General features: G+C 41.4%; 1 protein-coding gene and 1 long non-coding RNA gene across 19 annotated transcripts in view; one reads left to right on the forward strand and one right to left on the reverse strand.

Annotated features, from left to right (window-relative positions):
- The first annotated feature begins 2,308 nt into the window (after positions 1-2,308).
- LOC139357089 (uncharacterized) overlaps positions 2,309-15,332 on the forward strand; it is a 60,349-nt gene continuing 47,325 nt past the window's right edge. For both annotated transcript variants that reach the window (XR_011609706.1, XR_011609705.1), the window contains exon 1: positions 2,309-2,538. This is a non-coding gene — a long non-coding RNA (uncharacterized lncRNA). The remainder of the gene's footprint in view (positions 2,539-15,332) is intronic.
- The window catches only part of LOC105492641 (zinc finger RANBP2-type containing 3), a 294,136-nt gene continuing 285,749 nt past the window's right edge, over positions 6,946-15,332 (reverse strand). For all 17 annotated transcript variants that reach the window (XM_071072653.1, XM_071072657.1, XM_071072652.1 and 14 more), the window contains 3 exons: positions 14,169-14,571; positions 10,119-10,250; positions 6,946-7,718 (listed from right to left, as the gene is read on the reverse strand). In XM_071072653.1, coding sequence (XP_070928754.1) covers positions 7,620-7,718; positions 10,119-10,250; positions 14,169-14,571 — 634 coding nt within the window. In that variant the 3' untranslated portion in view covers positions 6,946-7,619. The remainder of the gene's footprint in view (positions 7,719-10,118; positions 10,251-14,168; positions 14,572-15,332) is intronic.

A 15,332-nucleotide genomic window follows, 5' to 3' on the forward strand; every position in this document is an offset into this window, starting at 1 on the left:
TTCTCCAACAGTAATATATGAATGGCCAATAATAATATGAAAAGATGCTCAACATCACTAATCATTAGGGAAAAGCAAATCAAGACCACAGTGAGATACTATTTCAAACCCATTAGGATTGCTACTATAAAACGAAGCAAAACATAAAGTGTTGGTGAGGATGTGGAGAAATTGGAACCCTTGTGCATTGCTGGTGGGAATGTAAAATGTTGCAGCTGTAGAAAATAATGTAGCATTTCCTCAAAATATTAAACTAGACTTATTTGTTCCAGCAATTCCACTTTTGGGTACATACCCCAAAGAACTGAAAACGGAGTTTCAAACAGGCATGTGCATACTCATGTTCACAGCAGCATTATTCACAACAACTGAAAGGTGGACCTAACCCCAATGTCCATGGTAGATAATAATGAAATATTATTTGGCCTAAAATAGGAAGGAGATTCTGACACATGCTTCAACGCGGATAAACCCTGAGGACATAATGATAAGTGAAATAGGCCAGACACAAAAGGACAAATATTGTATGACTGCACTTATATGAGGTGCCTAGATTATTAGTCAAATACATACTGACAAAAAGTAGAATAGTGGTGTTTTCCACTATTCTTACATTGTTGTAAGGAAATACCTGAGACTGGGTAATTTATAAAGAAAAGATGCTTAGCGCTAGGTGTGGTGGCTCACACCTGTAATCCCAGCACTTTGGGAGGCTGAGGTGGGCGGGTCACCTGAGGTCAGAAGTTTGAGACCAGCCTGGCCAACATGGCTAAACCCCATCTCTACTAAAAGTACAAAAATTAGCCAGGCATGGTGGCAGATGCCTGTAATCCCAGCTACTCGGGAGGCTGAGGCAGGAGAATCACTTGAACCCAGAACACGGAGGCTGCAGTGAGCTGAGATTGCACCACTGCAAGAGCAAGATTCCATCTCAAAAAACAAAAACAAACAAAAAAAGAGGTTATTTGGCTCATGGTCCTGCAGTCTTTATAGGAAGCATGGTGCTGGCATCTGCTCAGCTTCTAGGGAGGCCTCAGGAAGCTTACAATCATGGCGAAAGGTCATGGGGGATCAGGCATGTCACCCGGTGAAAGCAGGAGCAAATGAGAGAGAGAGCGGCGGGGAAGTTGCCACACACATTTAAAGAACCAGATCTGGTAAGAATTCATTATCATGAAGACAGCACCAAGCCATGAGGGATCTGCCCCCATGACCCAAACACCTCCCACCAGGCCCCACCTCCAGACTTCAGATTACAATTCAACATGAGATTTGGGTGGGGGCAAATAGTCAAACTATATTAGGTGGTTACCAAGAACTGGGGAAAGAGTTTCATGAGTGCAGAGTTTCAGTATGGGACAATAAAAAAGTTCTGGAGACGCATGGTGATGATAGTTACACAATAATGTGAATGTACTTAATACCACTGAACTGTACATTTAAAAACAATTAAAATGATAAATTTTACCACAATAAAAATTACATATATGGCTTGTATTATATTTATGTTGGATTGTACCGGTCTAGAAACACAACATGTTTTATAGTTAATTGTGATTAGTGGTCATAATTCACAAATACCTTTTTTTAAAAAAAGCAAAAACACCCTTGCCAGGATTTGAACAAAATCAGCTGCCTGACCTCTACTTAACTACTAATATGAAACCACACTGGCATATGGCACACTAAGAAAGGGATTCATTTTTTTTTTTTTTGAGACAGAGTCTCGCTCTGTCGCCCAGGCGGGAGTGCAGTGGCAGGATCTCGGCTCACTGCAAGCTCCACCTCCCGGGTTTACGCCATTCTCCTGCCTCAGCCTCCTGAGTAGCTGGGACTACAGGTACCCGGCACCCCGCCCGGCTAGTTTTTTGTATTTTTTAGTAGAGACGGGGTTTCACTGTGTTAGCCAGGATGGTCTCGATCTGCTGACCTCGTGATCCACCCGTCTTGGCCTCCCAAAGTGCTGGGATTACAGGCTTGAGCCACCGCGCCCGGCCCCAGGATTCATTTTTACTTACAAGCTGCAGCAGGCACAGGAACCAAATAGGCCACAGAGATGCACATTAGGCTGGAGAAAGGGCAGGCATTGATGTCAGGGTGGCAGATGGTTTCTAAGGCCCAAGGGGAGTTCAAGACTAGTGGACACATGACCAGGGTCCAGGGTTAGGGTAGTATTTGAGCAATGGTATTTTAATAGGAACTGATTTTGTCATCATGCTGTATGCACAAGATGGCATACAGTGATGCAACATGAAATACCTCTTCCTCACACCTCAAGTTTGGCTAAAAGAAGAAATGTTTGGCCTCTCTCTATCCTCACTTCCTCCTCCCTAAAGGAAGCAGAGTGACTTATCCGATTGGTAAATTTGGGAGAAGCAATGGAGGATGAAAACGCCTGCTCCCTTTCTCTCTGATCAGCCTGTCTACAGAACAGACTGCTTTTATGTGCTGAGGATAGAAGCCCTCAAGTTTGGCCTGGGGATCCTTCTCTCATTGTCCCCAAGATGAAGTCAAGTGACTGCAGGCATGGGTTTTGGGGTAAGTTTGCTTGTCCTCCAGGATAGATTAACTCTTACTTTCCTGCACGGGGGCTACCCCAGGGTCCCAGTTGAACACGGAGGCCCTAAGTATTAGAGAGCTTGATGGGTGCTGCAGATTCATGCATGATTTCAAATTCTCTTTTATTAACTTAAAAACTGACATTGTCAATTCCATCTGTCTGATTTCTGCGTCTCATTTCTCAGCTGGTCCCCAGTTTGATGTGAGGAGAGAGGCATTCGAAATTATCCTTCCTAAACCTCCTAAGAGCAGTTTTCAAAACAGTAAGAAGAACAAAAACCACATAGCAATATTTCATGTATGGCTTTAAAAAATATCCATTTGATGAAAGCCAAGACATAAATTAAGTCATAGTTCTGTAAAAACATTTCTGCAGGATTGCAAAGGCTGTAAGCTGAAGCATAGCAATCTGGGTTACACCAAGAAGATTGGACTGTGTCTGTGGCATCTGTGTGTAAATGATGCATGCCAAGCACTTGCTAGATTCAGGCAGCACAAGAGTGCTTTCTTTAGCTCATTGTGGAGGCTAAGTTGAAATGACGTTGGGCTTTTTTTTTTTTTTTTTTTTTTTTCCCTGAGATGGAGTCTCGCTCTTGTTGCCTGGGCTGGAGTGCAATGGTGCAATCTCGGCTCACCACAATCTCTGCCTCCTAAGTTCAAGCAATTCTCCTGGCTCAGCCTCCCAAGTAGCTGGGATTACAGGCGTCCACCACCACACTTGGCTAACTTTCTGTATTTTTAGTAGAGACGGGGTTTTACCAGGTTGACCAGGCTGGTCTTGAACTCTTGACCTCAGGTAATCCACCCGCCTCGGCCTCCCAAAGTGCTAGGATGGTTTTTGTTTTTGTTTTTTTGAGGCAGAGTCTCGCTCTGTCGCCCAGGCTGGAGTGCAGTGGCCAGATCTCAGCTCACTGCAAGCTCTGCCTCCCGGGTTCACACCATTCTCCTGCCTCAGCCTCCCAAGTAGCTGGGACTACAGGCGCCTGCCACCATGCCTGGCTAATTTTGTTTTTTTAATTTTATTTTTAGTAGAGACAGGGTTTCACCATGTTAGCCAGGATGATCTCGATCTCCCGGCCTTGTGATCCACCCGCTTTGGCCTCCTAGAGTTCTGGGATTACAGGTGCGAGCCAATGAGCCCAGCCTGGATGGGCTCTTTCTTAGACTTTAGCTTCATATAGTTTAGGTGTCTGGCGGTTCTCCAACCTAATGATGACATCTAGTTGCAGGGAAGGCAGATGTGTAAGAGCAGAGAGACCATGAAATATAAACACGTTAGCAAATGTGGAATAATTAACAATATTTTTAAGGTGTACCAGAGGCCAGTTTCCAGAAAATAGCTAGAAGCTACTGCCAGAAAGACCTTAGTCAATGATTTGAGGGAGGTGGGAGAGAAACTGCTAAGGCAGAGAGGCAGGTAGTTGGAACACAGAATGTATTTTAATAACAGTGACATTTCTCAGTGGTAATTATGAACACAACCAGGGTGGCAAAAACACCCTTAACCGTATAAAGCAACTGACAAACTTGAGATGGGAAAAAAGTTTTTCTGGTAGTTGGATATTCAGTTAGATTAGTGCAGTGACTAGGAGCCCACAATTTTCCAGTTCAAAAGAACAAATGATGGAATGAGAGACAGGCTAATAATATGCAACAGAAAATGAGATACTATTTTTTTTTTTTTTTTTTTGAGACGGAGTCTCGCTCTGTCACCCAGGCTGGAGTGCAGTGGCCGGATCTCAGCTCACTGCAAGCTCCGCCTCCCGGGGTTTACGCCATTCTCCTGCCTCAGCCTCCCGAGTAGCTGGGACTACAGGCGCCCGCCACCTCGCCCGGCTAAGTTTTTGTATTTTTAGTAGAGACGGGGTTTCACCGTGTTACCCAGGATGGTCTCGATCTCCTGACCTCGTGATCCGCCCGTCTCGGCCTCCCAAAGTGCTGGGATTACAGGCTTGAGCCACCGCGCCCGGCCATGAGATACTATTTCTACGATTTATTTTTGATGTTTGAGAGCCATGATTCTGTATCCTATGAGTAAACACAGTCTATTTACTGTAAAGAGCGCAAGAGCATTGACTTCTTTGTCACGTAATTTAAAATGCCTCATACTTTTTTATTTCTAAAGAAACTGTATTTTAAATGTTTCACTCAAGAATCTGAAGAAGAGATTTGATTTATTAGCAAGATGTCTGGGCAGAAAATCCTTTTTCCATCCAGTTAAGAAAATGTAGAGGGTATTCACTTGTCCCAGGAAAATCTCCTCAAGAAATGTATGTTGCGCTGTAATTAACGCTAAGAGTGGGCGTCTTTAACAATTCCATATGAATTCTTCTTCCTGGCTCTGGGGCTACTAAAAGCAACGTTACTAGTCATCAGAATGTGTCTGGGATCAATGTCACCCAGTGACGGGAACAGGAAGGCAGGCCAGCCTGATGCTGACTGTGCGGTTTGAGTGTGTGAGCCCACCATGCTCCGGAAGTCCTCCCCACCCTACCCCTACCCACAGGCATATTTTCATGTGGTTTTCTATCGTAAGCGGGTTCCTTCCTCAGCTACCACTTCCCAGCTCTGTTCCCTGGATCCAGAGCCTTTTTTCTTTTTTGAGATGGGGCCAGGCTGGTCATGAAGCCCTGGGCTTAAGTGACCCTCCTACTTCAGCCTCCTGAGTAGATAGGACTACAGGCAAGTGCCATCACACCTGGCCAGAGCCTTTTTTTGTTGTTGTTTTCTTAGCCTCAACTGTATCTTGCACCTTCTGAGTCTTTTCAGAGCCGGGCCTATTCTTTTACACTCATTCTACCCACCTGTGTTTTTCACTCCATCTCCAGAGTGGCAGCAGCTATCTTCTTCCTGGGGGGCATCTGCACTTCTTTCTGCACTCAGGATCTGCTGCTTGCTCTGATACTTTCTGTGTCCCTCTGTCCTAACATCCCATTTGCCTACATAGTGGGGAGCTTCTGTTTCAGATTGTGAGGAGGAAAGAACAGTCTCCTCAAGATGCCCTTTTGGTCTTGGTTATTAGATCAATCTCTATCTTTATTTTCAGTCTCAGAACCCTTCGTCTCAATGTGCCCCACAAGTAATGCAAACCAAGTTAGGGGAAGGCAGGACACAAAGCTCTGAGACATGTCAGGAAGGGATGGGGATGAGCCAGTCAGCATCCTGTACAGCAAATGCTCACTGCTCCTTATGGCATTTTTAATTAGAATTCTGAAACCTGGTATAGACTGAGCCTAGCTTCATAGATTGTTTCACCTCAAATCATCACACAGTTCTTACATGTGAGAACTTTCTCCTTAGAATTATCACCTTAGTGTGATCTGAAGAGCGAGTTCCCCTCAAATTTGACCTACTTAGACATTGCTTGCAAACACCCCATGCTGGAGGAAAGGCAGCGTGCCTGCTTCTTGGCTCTCAACCATGACAAATCCTAGGTTACCTTAGCAATGAGGCAGAAAACTGCAAAGAGAGCCTGACCAACTAAGCAGAAAGGAGGCCAAAGAAAGCCCAACTTCATTTATAAAATAACCAACATGATTTGATCTCATATAATGAAATAGAACCTGAGGAACAACTGTGGTGGTATAATCTTTGATTGTTTAATCTTTCTAAAAACAAGTCCTTTATGTTGTAAAACACTAGCTATTAATTAACATGGGAAAATGCTCAAACTAAAGAAGTGTATGTCCTAGTAGTATTTACAAACAGCTCCCTTTTGGGAATGTAATTCTTCCTTGGTCCTGTATTTTGTATAGTTCTGACTCTTTGCTCTCATGATTCTGACATATTGCAGGATTAGGCCCCGGGTTTGTTTCATTATCACTCTTATTTTATGTCAATTACATTTTAATGTTATCACTGTATCTTTAAATGCATATAACCATCTGATTATGCCTTATTATAAAGTGTTTTATCATCATCACTCTTTTTAAAAGAAGTACCAGAAACATACCTTTAATAACAGAGGGTTTTAAAAACAGAAAATGAGAACCAGAAGACAAAGAGTATTTTGACAGTACGCCTAGTTTGTTTGTTTGTTTGTTTTGAGACGGAGTCTCGCTCTGTCGCCTAGGCTGGAGTGCAGTGGCGTGATCTTGGCTCACTGCAAGCTCCGCCTCCCAGGTTCAAGCCATTCTCCTGCCTCAGCCTCCTGAGTAGCTGAAATTACAGGTGTGCGACACCATGCCTGGCTACTTTTTTGTATTTTTAGTAGAGATGAGGTTTCACCTTATTAGCTAGGATGGTCTCAATCTATCTCCTGACCTCATGATCTGCCCGCTCTGGCCTCCCAAAGTGCTGGGATTACACGTGTGAGCCACGGCGCCCAGCCAACAGTAAGCATAGTTTGATTCATTTTTTAAAAAAGATATTCAAGCTTAAGTGGCATTTTACATTTTATGTTTTCAGTTATTTAATAGTTTTAACAATTACTTTACACAGAACCCCCAAATTGTCCGCAAACACCATAGGTATTTCATTTTGAAAAGGATATTTTTGATAAAGATGACTGGCTAAAAAAGCAAGAAAAGCAACACCCAAAATGTGTACCCCAAGCTCATTCTGGAGGTATTCAGTGTACAATCTCTCTTGAACCCTAAGCAAGCTGGTAATGCTTGGCCCAGAATTCCCAAATAATGATTTGTGTCTGAAATTTCCCATGAGGTTTTACAATGTTCCATTCATACCCATGACAGTCCAGAACAATACCAATCCAGAAGCATTTTTAGGTAATTGAGAGTACATTTTTTAAACACCATCTATGCACAATACAGTGATTAGGCATATTAGGGGTAAAGAGCTTAACAAAACATTGCTGAAACATAATTGCGAGTCTGCATCAAATCAAAAAGGCCACAGAAATATTTAGTATTGTATCTTAGTTTCTGTTAAGTACTTTCAAAATGTAATTAACACTAAAATAATTAGTACAAGAGAATTTGAGTTCTTGATTTTTGTTCAGAAAATTTTTACTCTTAATATATTAAACAAACATGGAAAACTTTTGTATTAAAGTCTTCCACATGTAAAACATTTGTCATTCATTCATATCTTTTTCTACTTTACTTCTTCACCAAAAATCGTGTGATGTCTGATCCATGCTTTGATGCTAGAGATTGTCTTCTCACCTGGCTTCTTTCCTTAGCTTGTCTGGCAGTTCTCTAAAAGTTAAAAAATATGCATGTATACATGTTAGGAAAAAAGCACTGGCTACAGAAGCTCAAAAACTCTTTGTATTGTTAGTCTGGAAAATCTACACTGTCAGTACACCCATTTCCCAGTGGCTGGCTATTAAAGAGTTACCAAACGACAAGGCAGAGTATCTCGGCAGCTCTGGCAAGTCCCTGAGGTCCTAGGTTCTTAGGACCAACGTAGCAGGAGAAAACATACAACTTAGGGGATGTCTTGCTACCCAGTGAGAGCATGAATTCCTCATTTGGAGAATAGGGAGGCCCTGATTCTCCCATCTAAGCGGGAGTGTTTTTCTTTTTTTTTTTTTGAGATGGAGTTTTGCTCTTTCGCCTAGGCTGGAGTGAAGTGGTGTGATCTCAGCTCACTGCAACCTCTGTCTCCCAGGTTCAAGCGATTCTCCAGCCTCAGCCTCCAGAGTAGCTGGGATTATAGGCACCTGCCACCACACCCAGCTAATTTTTGTATTTTTAGTAGAGACGGGGTTTTTGCCATGTTGGCCAGGCTGGTCTCGAACTCCTGACCTCAGGTGATCCACCTGCCTCGGCCTCCCCAAGTGGGAGTTCTTAAGGCAACTTGGGACTACCCAGTGAAGAAAATCTACCCACTTCCTATTCTCTGATCCCAGAGGCCATTTCCAACTCAACAGATGAGCTGGTATAGAAAATAAAATGACGCAGACCAGAACTGGATTCTTCCACTAATCCCACAAGTAACATTTTTCATGAGAATCTAAAAAAATAATTACAGAAAGGGCTGCATTTTCTTTGGCTACTTCTTAATTCTCATATAGGTCTTGAATTTGCTACTAACTTGCACAGCTGAGAAATCAGATGACTTTTTTTTTTCCACCTGAAGTCCATGTGAGGTGATCCACGTGGAAAGAGTAAGGACAGAAGAGAAGCTTATGGTGGGGGGCGGTGGCTCACACCTGTAATCCCAACACTTTGGGAGGCCGAGGTGGGTGGATCATCTGAGGTCAGAAATTCGAGACCAGCCTGGACAACATGGTGAAACCCTGTCTCTACTCAAAACATAAAAATCAGCTGGGTGTGGTGGCGGGTGCCTGTAATCCCAGCTACTCAGGAGGCTGAGGTAGGAGAATAAGCTTGAACCCGGGAGGCGGGAGGCGGAGTTGCAGTGAGCCGAGATCGTGCTGAGATCACGCTACTGCTCTCCAGCATGGGTGACAGAGCGATATTCCGTCTTAAAAAAAAAAAAAAAGAGTAGTAAAGAGTTCATATATTATAAACATTGGCAAAGGATCTGAAATAGTTCTCAAAAATTTAAATATAACTGATTAGCATCTTTTTAAAACATCAGTGTCTTTAGCAAACAAAACAATTTCAGGCCTTTCTCCCCTTGCACCACAATGGCACCCACTGACCATACCCAGTGGCAGTTAAGTGGGCTTCTGGGGTCATAAATGAGTAAAGTTCTTTGGAAAACAGTTTGGTGATAAATTCCTACATTGTCAAAAATATCCAAATACTTTTGACTCAGTGATTTTTACACATGATAATCTACCTTAAGGAATGACCTCAAAATGCAGAAAACAGTTTTGTTTACAAAAAGTGTGCTTGGTGGCATGATGTATAAAAGCAGAAAAATTTAAATAAGTATTAATCAGTATGGGAATGGTTAAGTAAAGTACAGTAGAGATCTGCTCAATAGAATATTGTATTATGCAGTCATTTTAGATGATGTAAGTTATGAATGGTTAGAGAACATGAGAAATGCTTAGATCTTGCTGTAACTGAAAAAAAGTTGAATACGAAGTTGCATATTGAATATTTCTAAGATGATCTCAACAGGTAAATCCCATTACCTTTTACTGGACTGCCTGTAAAAAATTTATCCTGGTAGATAAACAATAGTATGTGTTTTTTTCCCTCTCATTCTAAGCAACAGGTAAGTAACTACCAAAAGATGGGGCAGAGTTAATTGGTTTCATACTTTGGCCAGCAATGAAACCTTTGTATGTTGAACTGAGTTGGTCCTAGAGATAACTTATCAATGTTTTCAGATATTTCAGGATATCCTTAGTTATATGCAAACATGTATCACTGCCCCAATTCACCAAACTGGAAGTTTGGGTCTGATCAAGACAATATGTAAATTGTATTCATTTCTTTCTTGGTAGTGGTGCAAATGTCTTGGTCCTAGAATGAATGAAAAGGGAAGCAGCTTTTCTTGCATCTGTGACACGGGCCTTGAGAGGAAAGGCAAGTGTTAGATGATGAAAGGAGTAAAATGCGCCTTGAATCTCAGACCAGGAATAAATTCATCCACATAATCTTCCACACCTGTGTGCACAATTTTCCATCTGACTTCTCAGGATGCAGTCAAAGCTATATGAGAGCTTCACTGACCTCTTTGTGACAGACTGTGCAGAGAGTCTGCAGGTTGTCCAGGGAACACTGTCCTCCTCCCCCATACACTGGCTTGATGTGATCCACCTGCCAGAAATGTCCTTCCCCTGGGTTTCTTATCATTTCATTTAGCTGCAATAAGAATACAAGTCAGCAATTTTCAACATATACTGCAAGAAGTGTTTGTTGGTTTTGCATTGTGCAATCATGTTTATACAGGAAAATCATGGGGAAAAATACATCAGGAGAGCTTTGAATAGCTTTTATTGTGAGTAGAAAAAAACCCTCTGTTTGAAGTTTGAAAGCAATAAGATGTGTTTTTTTTCTCCCTTATCTCATTTTGAAAGAATTACAAGAAAATATAAAATACCAAGACTCCTGACAGATTGGGAAAAACTGGTTTTTCTGCACCTGTAAGTTAGTTTATATATTCACTAAACCAAATCTAAGAAAAGCATAACAATAGGTTAGAAATTTAAAACTTCTCAATACTACTGAGTCAAACAATCTTTAATTGTTGACCTAAATGCTTTTGTCACTACACAATGGCAGTTTAATGTCAATAGCTATTACCTAAAACTTTTATACTATTCACCAGAGAACTTTCCAAGTTACGTGAACTGGAATGAAATTTCTAGAACAAATATCTGTAACTTGCATATTTGGAATAATTAAAGATGACCATTTAAAGTAGCCTTTATTTAGGCCAGTCCATATATACACATTTTATATTTAATCAGTGATAACCTACATTAAAATGGGATGTATTTTATCATTTTACCTGAGGTAGTAAAACCAACTCACACCATGGAAATGCAGTTGTCTAAATATCACAGAGATGAGTGTGGCACTTGCTTTTATTTCCTTCAACTTAACGGCTGCTGGCCTTGGGAACCCATGATTATGTATAAAGCCTGTTTAAGAAAGCGTGTCAGGCACAATGACCTGATCAATAGTGCTGGCCCATGAGGAGTCACAAGAGGCAGCAAGTTGGAGCAGTAAACTTTGTCCAGCTGACCTTTGTTACTGCCTGCCTTATCTTCTCTTCTGTGCTGAACTTCCCAACTACTGTTAGAAGAATGTATTGATTTTTGTTTTCGAGGTTGGCATTGTAAGAAGCTACTACAAATGGCGGTCTTGTGCATCAAGCAAATGGCATAGTCTTAGGAAAAAAAATCCATTTTGGCTTTGCCTTTTTAAACCAATTCCTTCTCTCTGAGCAGCCCCCACTCTGACAGACTCAATAATTCAGAAGATGCTTCTTTAGTTTTTCCAAGCAACTGTAAGGCAAATCACTTGGGGCCACTCTTGGATATCCGAAATTTGCCCACCTCTTGAAAGAATCACTTGATGTGGTAGTGCATGCCTGTAATCCCAGATGTTTGGGAGGCTGAGGCAGAAGGATCGCTTGGTCCAGGAGTTCAACATCATCCTGAGCAACACAGTGAGACCCCAGACCCAATCTCAAAAAAAAAAAATATATATATATATATATATATGTGTGTGTGTATAAAATCACTCTCTTTAACTAGTCCTACCTAATTCGAGCCTATTGTGTTCCTTATTCTCAGAGCACTTTTGTTTTGGATGTCTATTATATTACTTCTGCATTCCTGGACAGGTTGCTTTCAATGACCTTGAGTCATTTTGTTGCATGTCTTCTGGAAGCCATCACACTGAGAGAGCAGTAACTGGAGTCTGACTGACATCCCTGGGATGTGTACAATATGTCCCTCACCAATTAGACCAAAAGATCTTTCAGGAACTCTGGATAGCATTAGAGAAATAGTGTATTTCCCTATCTCTCAGAGACATGCTAATTCATTTTTACAGAAATGCTGATTAATTCATTTGCTCATAATTCAGCAACACTGTCCTAGGTAAATAAAAATACATAATTTGTCTAACTGGAAGGAATTCATCCAATATTTTAGTGGGCAGACAGTGGCTGAGGGGTGATTCTTCTTAAATTAAGCACACTACAAAATTATATTTTATTTAGAGATGGGGTCTCGCTCTGTTGCCCAGGCTGGAGTGCAGTGGCACTATCACAGCTCACTGCAGCCTTGACCTTCTGGACTCAAGCAATCCTCCTATCTCAGCCAACCAAGTAGCTGGGACTACAGGTGCATGCTACCACACCCGGTTAATTTTGCTTTGCTTTTCTTTTTTTTTGGAAAAAAGGGGTTCCACTATGTTGCTCAGGCTGATAACTCTTGGCTCAAGCAATCTTCCCACCTTGGCCTCTCAAAGTACTGGGATTACAGGTATGAGCCAAAGCCTGGCTTGCTTTGAAATTTAGAATTGTTCAGATAGCAAGATTAGAAATCCAACTGAATTTTGGAAATGAAAGTGAATACTGATGATAGTGTGCTATAAATAATAATTTGTCATAAATTGGTGTATTAAAATTACATTTTTCAATGCAATGAACACATATATGTATGTGAGTGTATATACACATACATAGCCTTCTGATTGTGATGGACTACATTTCTGGGTTATCTGTCTGCCCCTTGTCATTCAATATTAACATATGGAAAGGGGAATTGCCAGACCATAGGTGCCTCTTGATACACTGCACCACCTGTTAAGATCTTTTCCCAAAATAACTGAATGAGAATGAAATTAAGCCTCTAGATCTTACAATTATTATTCAGAAAATTGGGGGAATAGAAGAACATGTCAAACAATACCTTGCGATACAGGGAGACAAATCCGGAATGGCAAATGATCCAGTATATTCAGCCATTGATAGTATAAAAAAGGAATGGGGTGCTATTATAGATTAAATGAAGCATAAGAAGCATTATAATCAAATATACTATGTGGGTGACATTTTGATACTAATCTGAACAAAGTAACTATAAAATGCTTTTTTTTTTTTTTTTGGAGACGAGTCTTGCTCTGTTGCCCAAGCTGGAGTGCAGTGGCGTGATCCTGGCTCACTGCAACTTCTGCCTCTCAGGTTCAAGCGATTCTTCTGCCTCAGCCCCCGAGTAGTTGGGATTACGGGTGCCCGCCACCACGCCTGGCTAAATTTTTATACTTTTAGTAGAGATGGGGTTTCTCCATATTGGCCAGGCTGGTCTCAAACTCCTGACCTCAGGTGATCCACCTGCCTTGGCCTCCCAAAGTGTTAGGATTACAGGTATGAGCCACTGCGCCTGCCAAAAGGCGTTTTTGAGACAACCTGGGAAACCAAGCATAGACTTAGTATAATTAAGGAATTATAATTGTGTTGGGTGTGATAACTCGTACTGGGATTATATTTAAAAGAAAGAGAGGAAAGGAAATGAGGACTAGGAAAGAGTGCAGGAGGAAAGGAGAAAAGGAAGGGAGAGAGAGAGAAAGGGGAAGAGGGAGGGGGGAAGAGGTGAGGGAGAGGAAAGGAAGGATAGAAGTAAGGAAGGAGGTCTTTACCTGTGAGAGATACAGAATGAAAATATTCAAGAGTGAAAAGAAATGTCTGGAATTTTCTTTAAAATAATCTAGGAGATGGCCGGGCGTGACGGCTCATGCCTGTAATCCCAGCAGTTTGGGAGGCTGAGGCGGGTGGATCACTTGAGGTCAGGGGTTCAAAACCAGCCTGGCCAACATGGCAAAACCCCGTCTCTACTAAAAATACAAAAATTAGCTAGGCGTGGTGGCACATGCCTGTGATCCCAGCTACTCGGGAGGCTGAGGCACGAGAATCACTTGAACCCAGGTGGCAGAGGTTGCAGTGAGCTGAGATTGCGCCACTGCACTCCAGCCTGGGTGACAAGGGTGAAACTCTGTCTCAAAAAAAAAAAAAAAAAAAAAAATTAATAAATAAAATAAAATAAAATATTCTAGGAGAAACAAACAAGTGAGTCAATGGCAGACAAAAATCAATGCCAAAATGCTGGAAACTGTTAAAGCTGGCTGATGGATATATGGGTCCATTATTTTCTCTCCTTTTATATATTTGAATATTTCCATGTTAAAATGTAAAAAATAAAGTTAGAGAGTCAATATTCATTACTCAGTACAATGCTGCCTTCTATCTATCACATGATTATAACTTACCTGTTCTAATGGGAGCTTTGAAGTCCAGGTAGCATCCAGAAGTTTCTTCCTCTGACTTTTAGGGGCATCTCTCAGACGTAAAAAGAGTTCTTGTGCATTCACATTACAGAGCTGACACACACCACGTTCAGTTTCAAATACTTTGGCTCGCAGGTAGCTGTTATTAGATCGAATCCAAAACTCTTCCTGACATTTCAGAGAGCAAAACCGTGAATCCCAAGCGTTCACTTTACACGCTTGCTTAGTCTGGCAAGTGGGTTGCTGACAGTGAAGGCAAAGTGGATTTCCTTCATTATCCACAGCTTGCAAATAGCCTTTGGATGTAGAGGGCTTCACAGTGAGATGTGCCTGCACTGTGTATGGATTTAGAAATGGGACACAGGCTCCATCTTCAAGAAATTTTCTACAATTGAAAAAACACTGAATAGGTAACTAATGAATGAATACTCTAAATAGTAATTGCTTCATATAAAGGTTATCAAAGTTTCTATACGGATAAATAGTAAACACGGATCACAGTGTAGAAATAAAATAGCTATAGTCAGCACTCTATATTCCATGCCATGTAAGGAAGAATGGTGTGTTACAAAAATTAATTTGAATATAAATATGTTGCCTCTCTTGGGAATTTAGATGCTCTCGTGTTAAATGATCTGGAAACATGTGAAACATGAAAACATGTAAAACATCTGGAGAAGCTGTTAGAAAATGCTTCTTCAGGCTGGGAAAGGACAGCCTAATGTAAAACTCCAACTAAAGCTTAGTGGCTACCCTGCTCCTTAAATATATGGGGTCACACACCTCATTAGCTCAGAGAAGTCATTACAAACTCTCTCCTCCAGCCTCTGCTTGCACACAGGAAACAGAGTCACAGCCATAAAGTGACAGAGTGAAATAGCTGACAGTGCTGATAGGAATTAGAACAGAAGACTGGCTCCTACAGGTAAACGCAGAGTTGATGAAATTAAACATGCTAGGATACAAAACATAATAGGATATGTGCTCAATTTGTTAGAATAAAAGAAAAGGTACACTACTCAATTTTGTTAGAAAGTCCTACTTGGGAAGTAACAACAGCTGCTCTATTTTTCCATGGTTGTTTGAAAGAGTTAAAAGAAAAACTTCTAATGATGGAGCTCAAGATTGAGGGACAGAGCCCAGATT

This window comes from Macaca nemestrina, chromosome 11, assembly GCF_043159975.1.
Source record: "Macaca nemestrina isolate mMacNem1 chromosome 11, mMacNem.hap1, whole genome shotgun sequence".
Taxonomy (NCBI): Eukaryota; Metazoa; Chordata; class Mammalia; order Primates; family Cercopithecidae; genus Macaca; species Macaca nemestrina.